The sequence below is a fragment of the Elephas maximus genome, chromosome 3, assembly GCF_024166365.1.
Source record: "Elephas maximus indicus isolate mEleMax1 chromosome 3, mEleMax1 primary haplotype, whole genome shotgun sequence".
Classification (NCBI taxonomy): Eukaryota; Metazoa; Chordata; class Mammalia; order Proboscidea; family Elephantidae; genus Elephas; species Elephas maximus.
In genome coordinates, this window is record NC_064821.1 from 143362092 (window position 1) to 143378725 (window position 16634).

The window sequence follows — 16634 nt, forward strand, 5'->3', positions numbered from 1 at the left end:
AGTAAATAATAGTAGCCAAGTAACATTTTTTTTTAAAAACTAAAAAACTTTGAGTAGATTCCAAATTGTTAAACAGTGAGTAAAACGTACTCATTTAGAATAGTTAACTAGATAAAGTGAAAATCAACAGAAAAAAATCTGACAAATGTTTGAGGTAAATTATAAAGACATGTTGGTCAATAGTATTGAGAGCCACTTAGAAACCACTGTATCAGAATATTAGTGTTTACTCTATTGGAACCAAATAATATTTTACATTTGTTTTGGTAATTTTTATCAGGCTACCATCCATGTATTATGCAAATCAAGTGATCTTTAGATTATTGTCAAATTCTGCCTTAAAGCTTTCACAAAGGACGCGCAATTCATATCATCTAGAGTTACTGTCATTTCTAGGCTAAGTCCCATGGAAATTCATAACTTAAAAATGAAAGTCACAAAGATGCAACTGCCTTCATAATGCCAATGCAGCAGTTATAAATATTTCATGAACACTCCATGGGCAGGGACAGATCTCCATTTTCATGAGTTAGAATTTGTACAGCTAAGTCTCCAGGTTTTACTATTCATAAAGCACAGTATGCCCCATACAGCATTCCATATAGTGGGTTTTTTTTTTAATATTTATGTTTAATGAAGAAATTACTGTGTTGAAAAGAGAACAAGCCAAGCCAAAGACTTCTAGTTAAAATTATTCAGTTTTGCCGAATAGAGATGATAACAATGAACAGAAATTACCTCACTGCAGCATCTCAGCACATAAATGCATAAGTTTTAGGGTAATACAGGAGGAAGGATGAAGCCTAAGTGAAAAGATCCTTTCTAAAGGTTATAACATTAGAAATCTCATCTTAAAAGAATTTGAAAGGTTAAAATGCAAGGTGCAAATTCCTTACACATGAAAATATTATTTACAAATGATATACTTGCTTACTGTTTTATAGTTTAAATGTATGTCTATATTTTTCTGGGTTTTTCTTTTATTAAAAAAAAAACATTTTAACTTACTGAGATAATATTACCAAGTTCAATAATGAATTGCTATTGCATATTTTAAGGTAATTTATCAAAGCACATTATCAGTGCCTGTCAGAATAAATTTTGTGCTAAAAGTAATGAAAAAAAAAGGACTATTGTATGTGTTGAAATCAAAGAACAGCACGACAGTAAGTTATTTTCAGTGGAAAAGGATAGGTGATTGCCCTCTAAATGATACTTGTCCCGTGAGAAAATAAAAGCCTGAAAAATCACAGGAAACAGGCACAAGAAAATGTCTGTTCCTTGCTTTTAAAAATGAGCATTTGATATTTTATTTCATTTTTTGTCATTTTGATCAATGCTTTCAAGTAGATGAGTGTGGGAAAATGTTGTACAGATCTTAGTGACATTACAAAAGTAAGTTAGAGTTACTCATCAGCTCATACATAATCTAAGGCTGAATTATTCTGTATTAGTGTTTTAGTGTGTAGTACGTATCATGTTTAGATTAATTATTAAGTCAGAGATTGAGTTTCTTTGGAATACACTTTAGCAAGACTGAGTCTTCTAATAATGAAAACAGACCAGATTTAACATCATTCACCCAGGAGTGACTATTTTTATTTTTATTTTTTTTAATTAGGCTTGAACCAACAAGGTCACCAGAAATTCCGTAGTGTTTCCTGAACTTACCGCCAGAAGTTTATGTGTTATCCCTGATATTATTTAACTGGAAATGGGGAACTCTTTCTTCCTTTTGGTTCTTTGTAATTTTATTTCCAAAGGCCCCCTTGAGGAATTTAACCTTTATGTGATGAATTTGCAGTTCACTTGAAGTGTGTTAACCTTAGTTCCCTAATGAGTCTAGGTGCAACACTGAGGAGAAAAATTTGAGAAATATATCATGTAGCCCATTGTCAAGTTGAATTTGTCTTGCACATTTCCAGCATTGCTGTTGTTCTGGTACACATTTTGATCACAATTCTTTAATTATGTTCTATATTTAACTGACCTATTTGAACAGGATCCAGAGCTGGTGCGGAACATCTGTCGCTGGGTTAGGCAAGCTGTTCACATTCCTTTTTTTGCCAAGTTGACCCCAAATGTCACTGATATCGTAAGCATCGCAAGAGCTGCAAAGGAAGGTAAGGACTATGCTTGCCTCAGTTTTCCAGTTATATAAATATGGGCCTGATCTATGTAGCCATGCTAAAGGATATCTTTTTCCACAAACATAATTGTATTTCTTTGTTCATAGTTTAAGAAAAGTATTATTGAACACTACTCTCATTTGATTCACATCTGGACTCAAGCTAGGAAATGGGCCCCAAATTTTGACTTGGGAATACAAAAACCTTTATAATTTTTTTGAATATGCACCGGTTTCATACATAGGTGTATATTACGTGCCAAAACCACGGTCACAGCAATATGATCCCCTGCAATATAAATGACCTTGTAATGTAACAATTCAGCAATAATAGCATTTGGAACTTTTAATGAAGTCAAAAAAAGATATCAGCTTCTGCAATGTAAAATTGATTGTAAGTTCCCTTTATATTTGTAAGGAGCCCTGGTGGTGCTGTAGTTAAGTGCTTGAAAGGTCAGCAAAAGGTCAACAGTTCGAACCCACCATTCCCACAATGTCACAAAGAGGAAGGCTGACGAGGAGCACTTGCTCAGGGTCCAGACACAACTTTCTTTCATTAGGAGCTATCAAACAAGGCCTTAAATATTATTGTAATGCAGAATAACAGCCTTGGAAACCCTACGGGGCAGTTCTACTCTCTCCTATGGGATCGCTATGAGTTGGAATCGACTTGACGGCAATGAGTTTTTTTGTTTCATATTTGCTAGAGCTTAGCACATTGCCTTAAACACATGCTCAGTAACTATCTGTTGACTGCATAAAATCATGCAGTCACTGTATGGCTTTAAAAATCATACATGCATGTGTTCCATCTGTGGAAATCTGTTTCCGAAGACAATGTAAATTACCTGGAAAATAACACTGAGTGGAAAACGTTTGGCATCAACAAATCTGTATAATAATTGACAAACTGAAGTGGTGGTAAATAAAACTTTGTTTTTATGCCTTGCATTTTAAGTGTCATTGTAGGAATTAAGTTAGTGAAGACCTTTGAGGGGAGGAAATATTCTTAAGAGAAAGTACAATGTGCATTTTCCTGGGTTGTGTAGGTTGGAATGGTTGTCCCTTTAAGAACTGCAGGGAACTGTTGATATGTTTTCCACAGGTGGTGCAGACGGTGTTACAGCCACCAACACTGTCTCAGGTCTGATGGGATTAAATGCTGATGGCACGCCTTGGCCGGCAGTGGGCGTTGGAAAGCGGACCACATATGGTGGAGTGTCTGGTAGGTGTTGTCCTCTCCTGCCATTATGCTTCCTCTGAGATTGCTGAAAAATCAGGAGGTCGTGTTGCAAGCAAGAGTATCGTGTCTTTTATAATTCTACCTTCTTTATAACTCATTGTTGGTCAGTGTTCCAAATAGTTGTAACAGATGGAACAGATTGGGTGTGAAGGCCCAAGTGGCTATTAGCACAAAATGAGAGAATACCAAGATAGGGTCTTTCAAGGATTTTATTCTCTTGTTGTCTATGTTTTTACTAGAATTTCTCATTGTCACGATTGTCTTGTCACTTTTAGTAAAGGCTAATACTAGGATCCTGTAAGAGAAAAATATAAACATCCTGATTATAATATCTGCTTCATTGCCTGGATTAGTTTTCATTCTTCCTAGAATTAAAAAAAAATCTACCTTCTTCAAAAAATCTTGCTCAAATACTGCCCCAGAAAAATCATTAAAATGTTACATTTATAGGTGTCACTGACAAGACATTTGCAGACTTCCCACCTCTGCTCACTCTTTCTCATCATCTAGCACTTGTATTTTAAAAAAGAACGTTTTAATCCCAAAGTCCTGCTCAGCATCTTTGCCCTGTGCACTCTGTTGCTGTGACAACATGAACTTGGTCTTGCAAAGACAATGCTGTGAGGTTCTTGACTGTACTGGTGTGGGGATTAGTCTCCTTGGTGATAGAGACAGTGGTAAATATACATTTAACATAGCAGTGTCCTACAGTTCAAGAAAAGCATTGCTGAATCAGACCAAAATGTGCTTTTGGAAGAGACCGGATAGATAAATAAAGCTCCTATCTATGCTGAAGCGTTAGGTTTTGAGAGCACGAAGTTGCCATGATAAAAAAAAAAAAAGGTTATATTCTGCACTTAATTCAATGCCATTCCCACAATGTCAGAAAGAGGAAGGCAGACAAGGAGCACCTGCTCAGGGTCCAGACATAACTGTCTTTTATCAAGAGCTATCAAACAAGGCCTTAAATATTATTGTAATGCAGAATAACGTGGACTCCGTTAGCATGCGCCACAGAAAGGAAGTTGAGAGCCTCCAGAGTTGGGCGGTAACGTGTGCTATGTTTTCTGTCAGCCCATTTCAATTTTTCCAGCCTGCCATGTTGACAGCAAGAGAATAAAGGAGGTCACAGAGGGTGCTGAACATTAAAAATTAATAAAAGAACTATTGCAGTAGTATTTTATATAAGTAACACCATTCACATTTTCTCATTTAAGCTGCAGTTTCTGAATATTCTTCCATACTAGAACTCAGTCTAATAAAACTACAAAATTATAGCATTAGAAAGTCTTTTGTGTTGCAGTCTTTAAGCACATAAAAGCATATACACACCGGAAATTATAGTGGTACCTGAAAACAAGTTCAGCCATACCTCGGGGCCTGTTAACATTTCCATAAAACTCTATCCCTAAGATTTATAAATTCACATATAAATATTCACTTGGGCTATAAGCTCAGCTAATCCTGGGCAGAGCTTTCATTTTAAACAACAAAAGACCCCTAACATTTTTAAGGGCTTGTACCTCATTTCTAGTAGGTTCTTTATTAAGTCCCTTTACATTAAACAATCTGTTTTGAAAATAGCCTTTCTCCATATTGACAAAATTAATAGATTTTTCCCTCCTTTAGAGCAATGCTTGCTTTAACTTAAAGGAAATAGAATCTGAAAAGCAGTTTAAACAGGCAGTGATAATATATTTTAGAATAGAAGCAAGTTCTGTAACAAAGTACCTTCAGAATGAGCAAAACCTAGCCTAGCAAAACTGTTAAATAAATGTTAAATAATAATGGCTTCAATTTTCAGGGGTGGTGGAAATATCAAAACGGCTAAATTCTGGGCTTCAAATACTACTTCGGTATAGAAATCACATAAATAATGCTGGATGATCTTTACAAGATTATTTATTTATTTATTTATTTATTTTTTACCATAACAGAGTGCTAATGCCTTTCTAAGTGTTCTCTGAGAGCACTGGAATGTCTACACCTAGAAGAGTTGCTTGAATCACAGTTTGTCTCGTTTCTTTTTTTAAGTGAAAACTAGAGTACCGTTTTGAATAGGTATTTGAAATACAACACATACGTTCCATTGCCAGGAAAGGATATTTTTTTCATTCAATATAGTCTCTACCTCCTTATTCAATCCCCCTGCAAAAAAAACCTTTCTGCTATTTAGAATGGAATTTTTTTTTTTTTTCTTTAAGTAAGTGGGAAAATATGAGGTACTTCGGGTAGTGCACATAGAAAAATGGTCACATTTCAGTATTGCCTTCTCTTAAAACACGTTAGCTAATAAGGGACAGTGACTTGCTTTGGGAAGACAGTACCTCCGGTAAGGAATGTCAGTTGAATTATTTCAAAAATGATTAGTCTGGATTTTGGAGTAATCTAAAGAAATGTTTCTCAAACTTTGGTTCTCAACTTATGAGTGTAACTTGGAATCAAGTTTAATGAGCTGTAATCAAATTTTTTTTTTAAATGAAGTAGAACAAAAATTTGTCAGAGTACTTCAAACATAACTGGGATACACACTGTTTGATCAAACTTATTTTTCGTTTATATACATCATAAATCCCCATTGTTGTCAAGTCTCTTCCGACCCATAGTGACGCTCTAGGACAAAGTAGAACTGCCCCCTAGGATTCCTAAGGCTGTGATCTTTATGGAAGCAGATTGCCATATCTTTCTCCCACGGAGCAGCTGATGAATTTGAACTGCCAACCTTTTGGTTGGCAGCTGAGCGCTTAACCACTGTACCACCAGGGCTTCCTGTATACATAATGTACACATGCATATGTATGTCTGTACTGGATCATGATGGAAAAAGCATTTTTTTTACTGTGTGTATCTTCAAAAAAGTTGGAAAACTATTGCTTTAGAGGGAGGACTCCTTGTTAAAGCCATTAAGCCTGTAGAAAACTAAGTAACTACTACTTGTTGCAGTTTAAAAATTTCATGGAGAGTGTTAAGATTTCATTCCAAATTCTCCTCTGCAGCTTTGCTATTTTAGAAACCGCATTTTCCAGATTCGCCTGTAGGTGATTGGAATCTGGAAGCCTCAAATGTATGAACCAAACTCTTAAGGGAATGATTTATAAATCAGAATTTTGATTATGGGAGAAATATCTGGCAAAATTCATTTTTACATTATAGGTTCATGAAAGGTTGAATTAAATATATGGTGATTTGAAAGTGAGAACGTTATCAAATGAAAGATTGATATTCATAAGGGATATTTTTCAAAAAACTAGGATGGGTGATTAAGCTTTCCACCATACAAGTACTTATGTCTAAAGCATTGATTCTAAAGAGTTGTGAAATCTCTAACTTTCCATGGACAGTATGGCCTTAACACTGATAAGTTGTCACCACTTAACTTTCCTGTTTCTAGGCCTCTTGCAGAAAACTCTTGTCCAACAACAGTTACTTCATGGATCCCCACACAGTGTACTAGATTGCTTTCTTGTTGTCATTGTTGTTTTGTTTTTGGAGAAATTCCTTAACTTTGTGTATTTTACTGAAAGAAACCCTGTTCTCATCTGCAGCGTATTTATAAACACCATCCTCAAGTGGATTAACCATGATTTTTCCTAGTTTTAGTTTAGTTCATTTTTTTTTTTTCTTGTTTTGGTTTCAAAATCTGAGCTTTTTTCCTGACCTTGCCACCAAATATTGAGAATGTCTTAAGTTGGCTCCCAACTCAGTAATGCCTATCACCTCTATCAATGGTATTATCCAGCTGTGATGTGACATTTTCCATGAAGCCTCCCCCATGGACAAGCTTCTTTTAGAGATGTTCAAGAATGGGCCCTGCATGACATAGATTAATGTTGTCTTTTTTACTTTAGATTCCATTTATCACTACCTCAGGAGAAACAGTAACTGTGTGGCAATAATATAAGCATCTGGTCAATGAAGTAAACTTATTTGGAGGAGTTTGTATTATTGTTTTTTTTTATGTTTCTTTTTATTAATTGGGGGGATAAACATATTTCATAAGTTCCTTACGTTATTCCATTGTCATGTACATATTTTGTTTGTTACACATACATACACACATAGGAAAAAGTTCTAAAATTGCTCTATAGAAGGCAGTTTAGTTGAAATGATGATAAATGTTTTGGGTTCGATGTAATTTACCTCCCACAAGCTTGAAAGATTAACTCATTGTTTTAAATTATTTTTATTTGCCAAATTTGTCATATTTTACCAAAAAAGGAAAATGATATTCTTAATTTCAAATTTCGGATGCTATCTGAAGTTACTGATTCTGTGTCAATTTGCTCAGTAGAACAATAGGATACTTTTTGTTCAATTTTAATAATTGTAAACTTCATTATTGATTTCTGAATAATTCTTCAAAGATGACCTTTAAGTTTTGATTTGTACTTCAGGAAGCAAAATCTGTTAACCACATTTAGGATATCATAGAAGGTCTAAGAAATGATTGTGTATTTCCGAACAAATGCTACTGGCATACTCCATAAGTGCTCTTACAGTCTGTAGGTAAATAATGAATGATTTGAAATCTAGCTGGACAACAATCTCTGACTGAATTCTTACTGTTACAAGCCTCCTAAAGGTGTTTTCATTGTAAAACCATCATGGGAAATACCAGTGAAAGAAGGTACAAGTTAGAAATTTTGCAAGTAATTTGTACCTGAGCCAGTGTAGGGCTGTGAGTACAAAGTACATAGTTGAGAAAACTTGCACAAGCTTGAATCAGTATAGTAACTTAAAAGATTTTAAGTGTTGACTACACATTACATATTTGTTTTTAAAATAGTTACTTAGGAGTGAGTTGTTGGGACCATCCAGTAACTTAGCAACATACACTGTACTACTGGACAATGCGTAAATACAAATCCAATGTAACCCACTCCAACCATAAACTTATTTTGATATATTTACTAGTGAATACTTGAGTAAAATGGAAAAGATAAGACACACAATAGATTGGGAACTCAGAAGTTTTAGTTAAATTTGGCTTTAAATAATTGTTTTTCATATGTATGCAACTGAAGATTTTGGCAGGGCAACATTAAGTTCTTCTAGCGCTGTTACTAGGTGCTGCTGAGTCAATTTTGACTCATAGTGACCCCACGTGACAGCGTAGAACTGCCTCATGGGGTTTTCTAGGCTGTAATCTTTCTGAAAGCAGGTTTCCAGGCCTTTGTTCCGCAGAGCTACTGAGTGAGTTTGAACTACCAGCCTTTCAGTTAGCAGCCAAGTGCTTAACTGTGATACCACCAGGACTCCTTAAGTTTGTTTTTTAAGTTCTTTTTTTTTTTATACTATACCTCAGAAAACACTGTGTTGGTATGATTGCTTTCTTTTTGATTAGGAAGTAGTTCTTAATGGGCTTGACTTTTTTTTTTAATGTGTCAATCACATGATTATTGATGCATAAAATCCTTTTAGAAAACACGCCTACTATCTGTGATAAAATTTAGACAATCTGTTGTAACTATCAAAAAGAGCTTAGGGTATCTCAATAGATAAAGAAATAATTTAAATGAATAAGAAATATGTTGATAAATCATGCCAAAAAGAATAATTAAAATGAGACCCATTTTATATTCATTCGTACTTTTGTGTGTGTGTATCAAAATAATATATAAGAATCTGGCCTATTATTCACATATGTAAAAATGTTCTTAGGCTCTCAAAAGTTTAACTGGTCAAATTATTAAAGACCTTGTTATATAAATATATATGTACTGTATTTTCAGGAAAAGTCAAAAGTAGGCATAGCAAATAAAGCTGCTGAATTACATTTTTCATTGTAAATCATCAGTTCAGTTGAGAGGAGCTCACGATTAGAAATATTCGCATTTAAATAACACTTATTTGAATATATTCATGTATAGATTGACAAAGGAGCCTCTTTTTCATTATATTGCCTTTCCTGGAGACTGAGTTTCTCACTGTTTGGCCGTCATTGGTCTGTGCAGGAGATCAGAACCCTAATAATAGATTTTTGACAGTGAGCTTGCCTGCTACCTGCCCTACACAAATCCTCACTGTTCATGTTTGCTTCATGGCAACACAGCAGACAGAAGGAAAATGCCAAGTGCTGAGTTTGAGGTACAGCCTTGCCTTGGCTTGACATTTCAGCAGAATAGCAGTTTATGAGATGCATAATTTTTCATCTGGGACTCAGCTGCCATATTCAAAGATGCTTACAGCTCATTGATGAACTGGAGCAAGGGCAAAGGTTTAAAGCATAGATCAAGGTCTACAACCTTTCTTTAGGTATTTTAAAATAACTATTTTCCCACAGATAAATGATAGAATCAAATAGTATTTAAGAGCCAGCAAATTCATGGGTGCCTGGATATCACATATATTTTCCTTTTGTTCAAAATTAGAAAAATAAATTAACATCTGTACCCATTCCTAAGAAACTATTTGATAGACTTTGTAAACCAAAGTACTCTGACAAGCATATTAAGAAAACTTACCTTTGCAGCAGTGGTAATGAATTATTAAATTTCTTCCCTCTGTGCATGTGTTTTTTTCATAAAGAATGATTTCAAGCTTGAAATTAATCAAAAAATGTTCTATTATGAAAGTAAAACTGGAGAGCATTGTGTCACTCTTTGAGATTGAATTTAAATATTCACAGATTCATGCATATCTACTGTACTAAAAAATCAGTGTAGGTACACGTCAGTGACTGTTTAATTTAGAACTACACATCTCTGTAAGCTTCTGAAACAGTTCACCATATCACAGTCTCATACAGAACAATGGTACAGTGCATTGGATTAATTAAAGAAGCCTTGCAGAGAACTGAGTTCTCAGTATGTCAAGATTTCAGTTGTATGTTAAATATTTTCTAAAGGCCAGACCCTTAAATCTCAGGGGTTGTACCAAGCAGTGAGCTGTGAATTTAACCATAGGCTAACTGCTAATGATAAGGAAAAGAGTCCTAGTTGAGGCAGCTGTAATACAGTCATTGGATTAGGCTATCAATCACTTGGCTCCCTAAGGAAAAGAGAAAGAAGACCAAACGGTGAAAAGGGAAATTAGGAAAAGAGGGCATGACTAGAATGAGATTTCTCACTATCCTTATCCATTTGTTGGCTTAAATCCCTAAGCATCAGACCAAACTGTCCAGCATTACTCTGACTATAAAGCCAACACATTTATTTCTAACCTCTAGAGGGCTATCAAAATGCCACTGCCTCTCAGTAGCTGAAGATCCTGAAACCTGCTGGAAGCAAATACCTGATCACATTAAAAAATTAGATTAGCTTTGATTTTGGGATATAAGATTTGTTTATAATTTTTTATATATATATTAGCATTTATGAATATTGGTAAACGGAATATTCTTATTTAACTTCTGAACTGCAGCCATTTTTTTTTTTTTTTTTGCTTAATGGAGGTGGTTTTGGTGAGGTGAGATTACAATAGATTGGTATTTCTCAAACTTAAGTGTGCGTCAGAACCTGGAGAGGTTGCTAGAACATAGATTGCTGAGTCCCTCCCCCAGAGTTTCTGATACCTAGGTCTGGGAAGGCCTGAGAATGTGCATTGTTAACAAGTTCCCAGATGATGTTTTTGCTGCTGGTCTGGGGACCATGCTTTGAGAACAGTAGACAACAAAGATTTAGTGCCATTGAGCATGTTGGTTTGGTTTCTAAAATAGTGTCCAAAACTATGATCATTGGCAAGGTAAGAGAATTATGGTATCCTATAAATAATACAGAGCCCTGGTGGCACAGTGGCTAAGAGCTATGGCGAGCTACAGCTGCTAGCTAAAAGATCAGCAAATACAGACTCTCTGCCCACAGTTCAGTATATGAAACAAATCTTAGTAAATAGGGTTAAAATTCATTTTTAGAAAAGGCAGTAGAACACAGTATTTTAGATCTCAAGATAGAAAAGAATGTTATTCCATTTAAGATTAAAAGTTGAATGCAACCCATTGTTTATACAAAGAGAATCAATTCTGAGTGCCACTGAAGACAATTTATGGATATTAGTAGTCCTTTGAAGAAGAAACAGGTGTAAGAGTCAGACAAGGGTAAAACTAAGTTCACACTTGCAAAATATTATGTCTTCCTTTTTTATTTTATGCAGATACTAACATATTGAATAATAACATTTCTCTCCCAGGACAAACACTTACATATGAATTAACCTAGTTATCTTCTCAAACTTCTAGAATGTAGGAGACAACAGTATTGGTAGCCTCCTGCTTCATTTCTTTGCTGTCAGTCCCTACAATGGTATCATTTTATTAGTAGGAGGGAGGAGATAACCAAAGTTGTAGAGATAGCCATTTCAATGCACAGTGTCCTAGCTGTAAGCCTAGAGTTAACTACACACAGAGAGTCTTCCAAAATCGTGTTTATAGTCTGTTCATGATCTTGTCCACCAGCCGTGAAAGCTGCCTGCAACCTTCCACTAGATAGAGGACTCTCCAGGTATGCAGTCCCAGCAATTTAGCACCATGTGAACCCTGGTAAAAGGTCTCCAAAAGGTCCCTAAGTATTGGCCATAGTGAACCCCTGATATACATATGCAGTTTCTGACACCCAAGGGTGCAGACGGCCAAGATGATATAGGGATGATGGTAACAGTTAGGATCGAAATTAGAGGAGGCAAAAGATTGTGGTCAGGCCACCTCAGCATCACATAGCATCCTTCTGGAAAGTCTAGTACTTTGATTCAATTGAGCAAGCAAATGTTGGGTCAGACTGTGTACTACAGACTTTACACACATTATTCAGTAATCTTCATACACCACAATTAAAAACAATAAACTATGTGCCCTTTCACATATTTTTAAGTTGATCTTAAAAAAATTGGAACCCTGGTGGTACGATGGTTAAGAGCTCAGCTGCCAATCAAAACGTCGGCAGTCCAAATCTACCAGGTGCTCCTTGGAAACCCTACAGGGAAGTTCTATTCTGTCCTATAGGGTCGCTATGAGTCAGAATCAACAGCAATGGGATTTCTTAAAAAAGTTAGTCAAAAATATAAGTGGTGCCAAATATGTTAATTTCCATGTATTTCAAATATTTATTCTTACAATAAAATTGCTGTGTCTATCATTCTTTAAACCCTATAGAGTCTAAATAACACAGCAATTTTATACTCACTATCACTTATTTAAAAATAACAAGAACAAACTATAATTGGTAGTTGGAAGTTTCACATCTTTTTTTTTTTTTTGTCCTTGAGCTAGTATTTCCAATAGAGTCCCCCACCAAATTTTATCTTATATTTTTATGATTGAAGAGATTTATAGATCACTCTTTGTGTTTTTCTTTAAGAAAATGGACATTTATAAAAATCCTGAGTTAGGGCTTTAAATGATAAATATTTTTCTTGTGTATTGTTATAATTTATAGTTTATGAAATCAGCATGAATGTATTATAATATTGATAATTATTCAACATAAAAATAGATCTTGAATTTTATTAGAAATGCATTTCTTAGTGAGAAGAAGATGGCTTTTTTTTTTTTAATTTGATCACGTATCCTTTGAGGCATCTTATTTACTCCTCAAAAGATCAGCATTCAGCATCAATTGTATTTTACTTTAATTTTTAGGTATGAACACTGAAAATTCTTGTTCATATAAATGAGTAAAGGAAGCTCTAAAGGGTTTTATTGTAGTTATTCCATTCAAATTTACGAATACCTTCCACGTTACAAACCAAAAATTACTGATCTTCCACCAAGAATTGTTAGGCAACTGGATTATCAGTTTTTTACGTAAATAATGCACTTGTTATATGTTTTTGCCAACCACACATTGTATGCGTGGGCACATTATTTACATAGACGCCCATTATTTGTGAAAGAATATGGTAGTAGATCTTTCAACCCCATTGAAAGTAATAGCTTGGAAATCACCTGATTCGAAAAAGTATGTGTTACCGCATCATAAGAATCAATCACTTTCTTAAAAACAGCACCAACATTTTGAATTATCACTTTGCTTGATACCCCAGAATTTTTACACTCCAGAACAATATGTGGGATTGCTGAGTATCCTTCCGCCCCGCCCCACCCCCTCAAGGGCTGTTGAGAAATAGGGATTGGGGGCAGAGGACCAGCATGAAAGGATGACTGCATCCTTTCTCAAACATAAGAAATTATACGTATGGAAATTAGGGATCTGAAAAATGATTCCCCCCAAATCAATTTACCCTTGGGATTTATATATTTCCAGATGAAATTAGGGATCTGAAAAATGATTCCCCCCAAATCAATTTACCCTTGGGATTTATATATTTCCAGATGAAGTACAGCACTGGGTATAATACTTCTGTGAGACAACCACTAGCTCATTTCATTTAATGAAAAACTTTAGGGCAACTAAGAGTACCTTGGTTTTCCTTTATACATAAACCACTAGTCTCTTAAAGTAGCACCAACAATTTAAGAAAATTCCCATTCATGCTTTTACCTATCTCAGTATATAAATTAATACATCCTGGGGCAGTTCTGGAAACCCAGGTGGGTAGTGGTCAAGTGCTATGGCTGTTAACCAAAGGGTCGGCAGTTCGAATCCACCAGGCGCTCCTTGGAAACTCTATGAGGCAGTTCTACTCTGTCCTATAGGGTCGCTATGATTCGGAATCGACTCGATGGTACTGGGTTCGTTCAGTTCGGGGCAGTTCTACTCTGTCCTATAGGGTTGCTATGAGTCCGAATTGGGTTTGGTTTGGGTTTTGGTGGTAGTGTTTAAAATTTTATATTGCCAGACATTTTTGTTCCTGGTAAAACTGGTCAGGATTTCTGCATTCCCTAGCATTAGCCATTCAAACTTTAAGTTCTAGATAACAACTATGTGGGTATATGGATAATTAGAATTTTGAATAATTAGATCTTTACGTGCCAAGAAGTATATTAAGCATTTTACAGGCAATTGTATTTAAATAGCCCTATGATATGAGTATCATTAGGCTCATTTTACAGATTTAAAAACTCAAATTCCATGTATTTAATCAAATTGCCAGAGTTTACATAGCCAGGGAGTGTCATGGTCAATATTCAAACTCAGATGTGTCTCTAAATATGAACCGTTAAGTATTTTTATTAATGTCTTCATCCAGAACCTGGAAAGTCTCTGTCTAAACATAGTATAACTCATTAAATTCTAGTAAACTACAAATATCACTTACTAATCTAAAATTTATTCTATCTGGATTTGAAAATCTGAGCGTACCCTTCAGTGATCATTGTTAAAATCATTGTCCCATATTACCGGTAGCCATATTGGAAAATTGAGTCAACCGGATGAATCACGGAACAACTCTTGAATTCATTCTAAAAAACAAAAAATGAGAGGAAGCATTCAGGCATTTTTCTTGAGGTGTGAGCACACTGGGTCTGCTTGAAATGAAGCTATCATCAGTATGGCAATAAATAACCTTATTTCTTACTGACTTGGATAAACTGTCTGAGAGCTTGGTCCAACGGTGATTCTGCGAGTAAACTTTGGGTATCTTTCTTAATTTCTTCTTTGTAATCCTCAGTCAGTTACAAATGAGCATGCGTTTGTGCAGCTGTCTCACTGTCTTTTGGGGCAGATCCATCTTTTTCTCCAGCAGCAGTATCATCTCCTTTGTCATTTCAACTGAGCTTGCAAAAAGCACTACTAAGTAATTCAGAGATGCTACCTTTTCCTTAGGTGGGGAGGGAGGGAAGGACATTTTGAAGGTGGTGAGGTGGGCAAAAAATTGAAACTAGAAAACCTATGCTAAGCCCTTTCTAAAAGTAAGAAAGGAAACTAACCATCTCTCAAGTCCCCTGATTTAAAACAAAACAAGATAAAATATATATAAAATAAAAAGGTGAAACCCTCTTAGCATGTATCTAGCATGATATGGTGTAAGAATTTTTAATCGGTATTAATCAATTTTATAAAGAAGTATATGAATCAGAAGCCAAGAGTTCAAGGAATGATCCCAAATTACTCTCAGTTCGTTTGGCACATCTAGTTGATGATTGCCCTGTTTGGATTATAAAGCTTCTAAAATGCAGAAGCCATTGCTTCTTCTTCATCTTCTCCTCCAAAGCCTAGCAAAGTTATAGGTACATAGTAGAGATGCAAGAAACAGCATTTAATTCTTAATACTCATCTTTGTACATTTCAGATGTTTTTGGTGATCAGACTCTCTCTTAATCTCTGCCAGCCATATTGATTTGCTGCTGAGTTTTGGAAACTTGAGTAAGATATTCTAACTGATAGGATGTAGGCCATTATTATTAATAAGGATTCAACATAGTGATCATCGATGGTGAGAATTTGGTAGTTCTCTGCTGTCCAGAAGGTATAGAATCCAGAAGGTGTAGTGGTTAAGTGCTACAGCTGCTAACCAAAGGGTCGGCAGTTCAAATCCGCCAGGCACTCCTTGGAAACTCTATGGGGCAGTTCTACTCTGTCCTATAGGTTCGCTATAAGTCGGAATCGACTCGACGGCACTGGGTTTGGTTTTTTCTTTTTTTTTTTGTATAGTGCCAAACAGGATGCTTAGCCCTTTTAGCGGTTTTAATTATTCTTCAAGACTTGTGACTCAAATCCCAGTTGATTAATTCTCAAAAAGAGGTTAACTTACATGTTAAAAAAAAACCATAAATCCTCAGAAAAGATCCAATTTTAACTTTCATAAAAGGAAAAGGAAAGCCAAAGCAAATATTTTTCATTTTAGCTTGCAGTTTGTTCTAAGTGACTGGACAATTTAAAACGTGACTCTAAAACTTCATTTAACACTGGATTTGAGAGCACATTTTTAGTCATTATTTTAAAGCCACATACAATGAAATAAGTCTGTGAACCCAAAATATCTTAGATTTCCTCGATTCTATAGTGTCTTTCAAAAATTTTTACCTATGCGTAATTTTGCCAATATGCAAAATAATACATTTGAGTTAATTTGTCCCCTATGTAGTTTGTTCTCATTACCAACAAATTCGGGGGGAGGGGGTGGCTGGAGAACAGCTTAACATAAAAAAAAAAAAAGTTGCATTTGGCAAACAAAATGTTGCACTTTTGCAACAGAAGACCTCAATATATATACTATTAAATTGGTTTTGTTTACAAAATATATTAGTAATAGGTGTAAAGCACTTAGCGCGCCTTGTCTGGCATGAGCAAGAGTTTAGTAAATATCAGCAATTAAGTTGCTAAGGGCCCCAGGGAACTCCTGAGAGATCTCAATCTGTAAAAACTGTTTAACTCCCTGAGATTTTTGATGTTTTACTACTTGTTTTCATTTTGACAAATAAAGATT

At 35.3% G+C, this 16634-nt stretch overlaps 1 protein-coding gene across 4 annotated transcripts in view; it reads left to right on the forward strand.

Annotated features, from left to right (window-relative positions):
- The window catches only part of DPYD (dihydropyrimidine dehydrogenase), a 981230-nt gene that overhangs the window by 707509 nt on the left and 257087 nt on the right, over window positions 1-16634 (forward strand). For all 4 annotated transcript variants that reach the window (XM_049875731.1, XM_049875734.1, XM_049875732.1 and 1 more), the window contains 2 exons: window positions 2003-2123; window positions 3234-3353. In XM_049875731.1, coding sequence (XP_049731688.1) covers window positions 2003-2123; window positions 3234-3353 — 241 coding nt within the window. The remainder of the gene's footprint in view (window positions 1-2002; window positions 2124-3233; window positions 3354-16634) is intronic.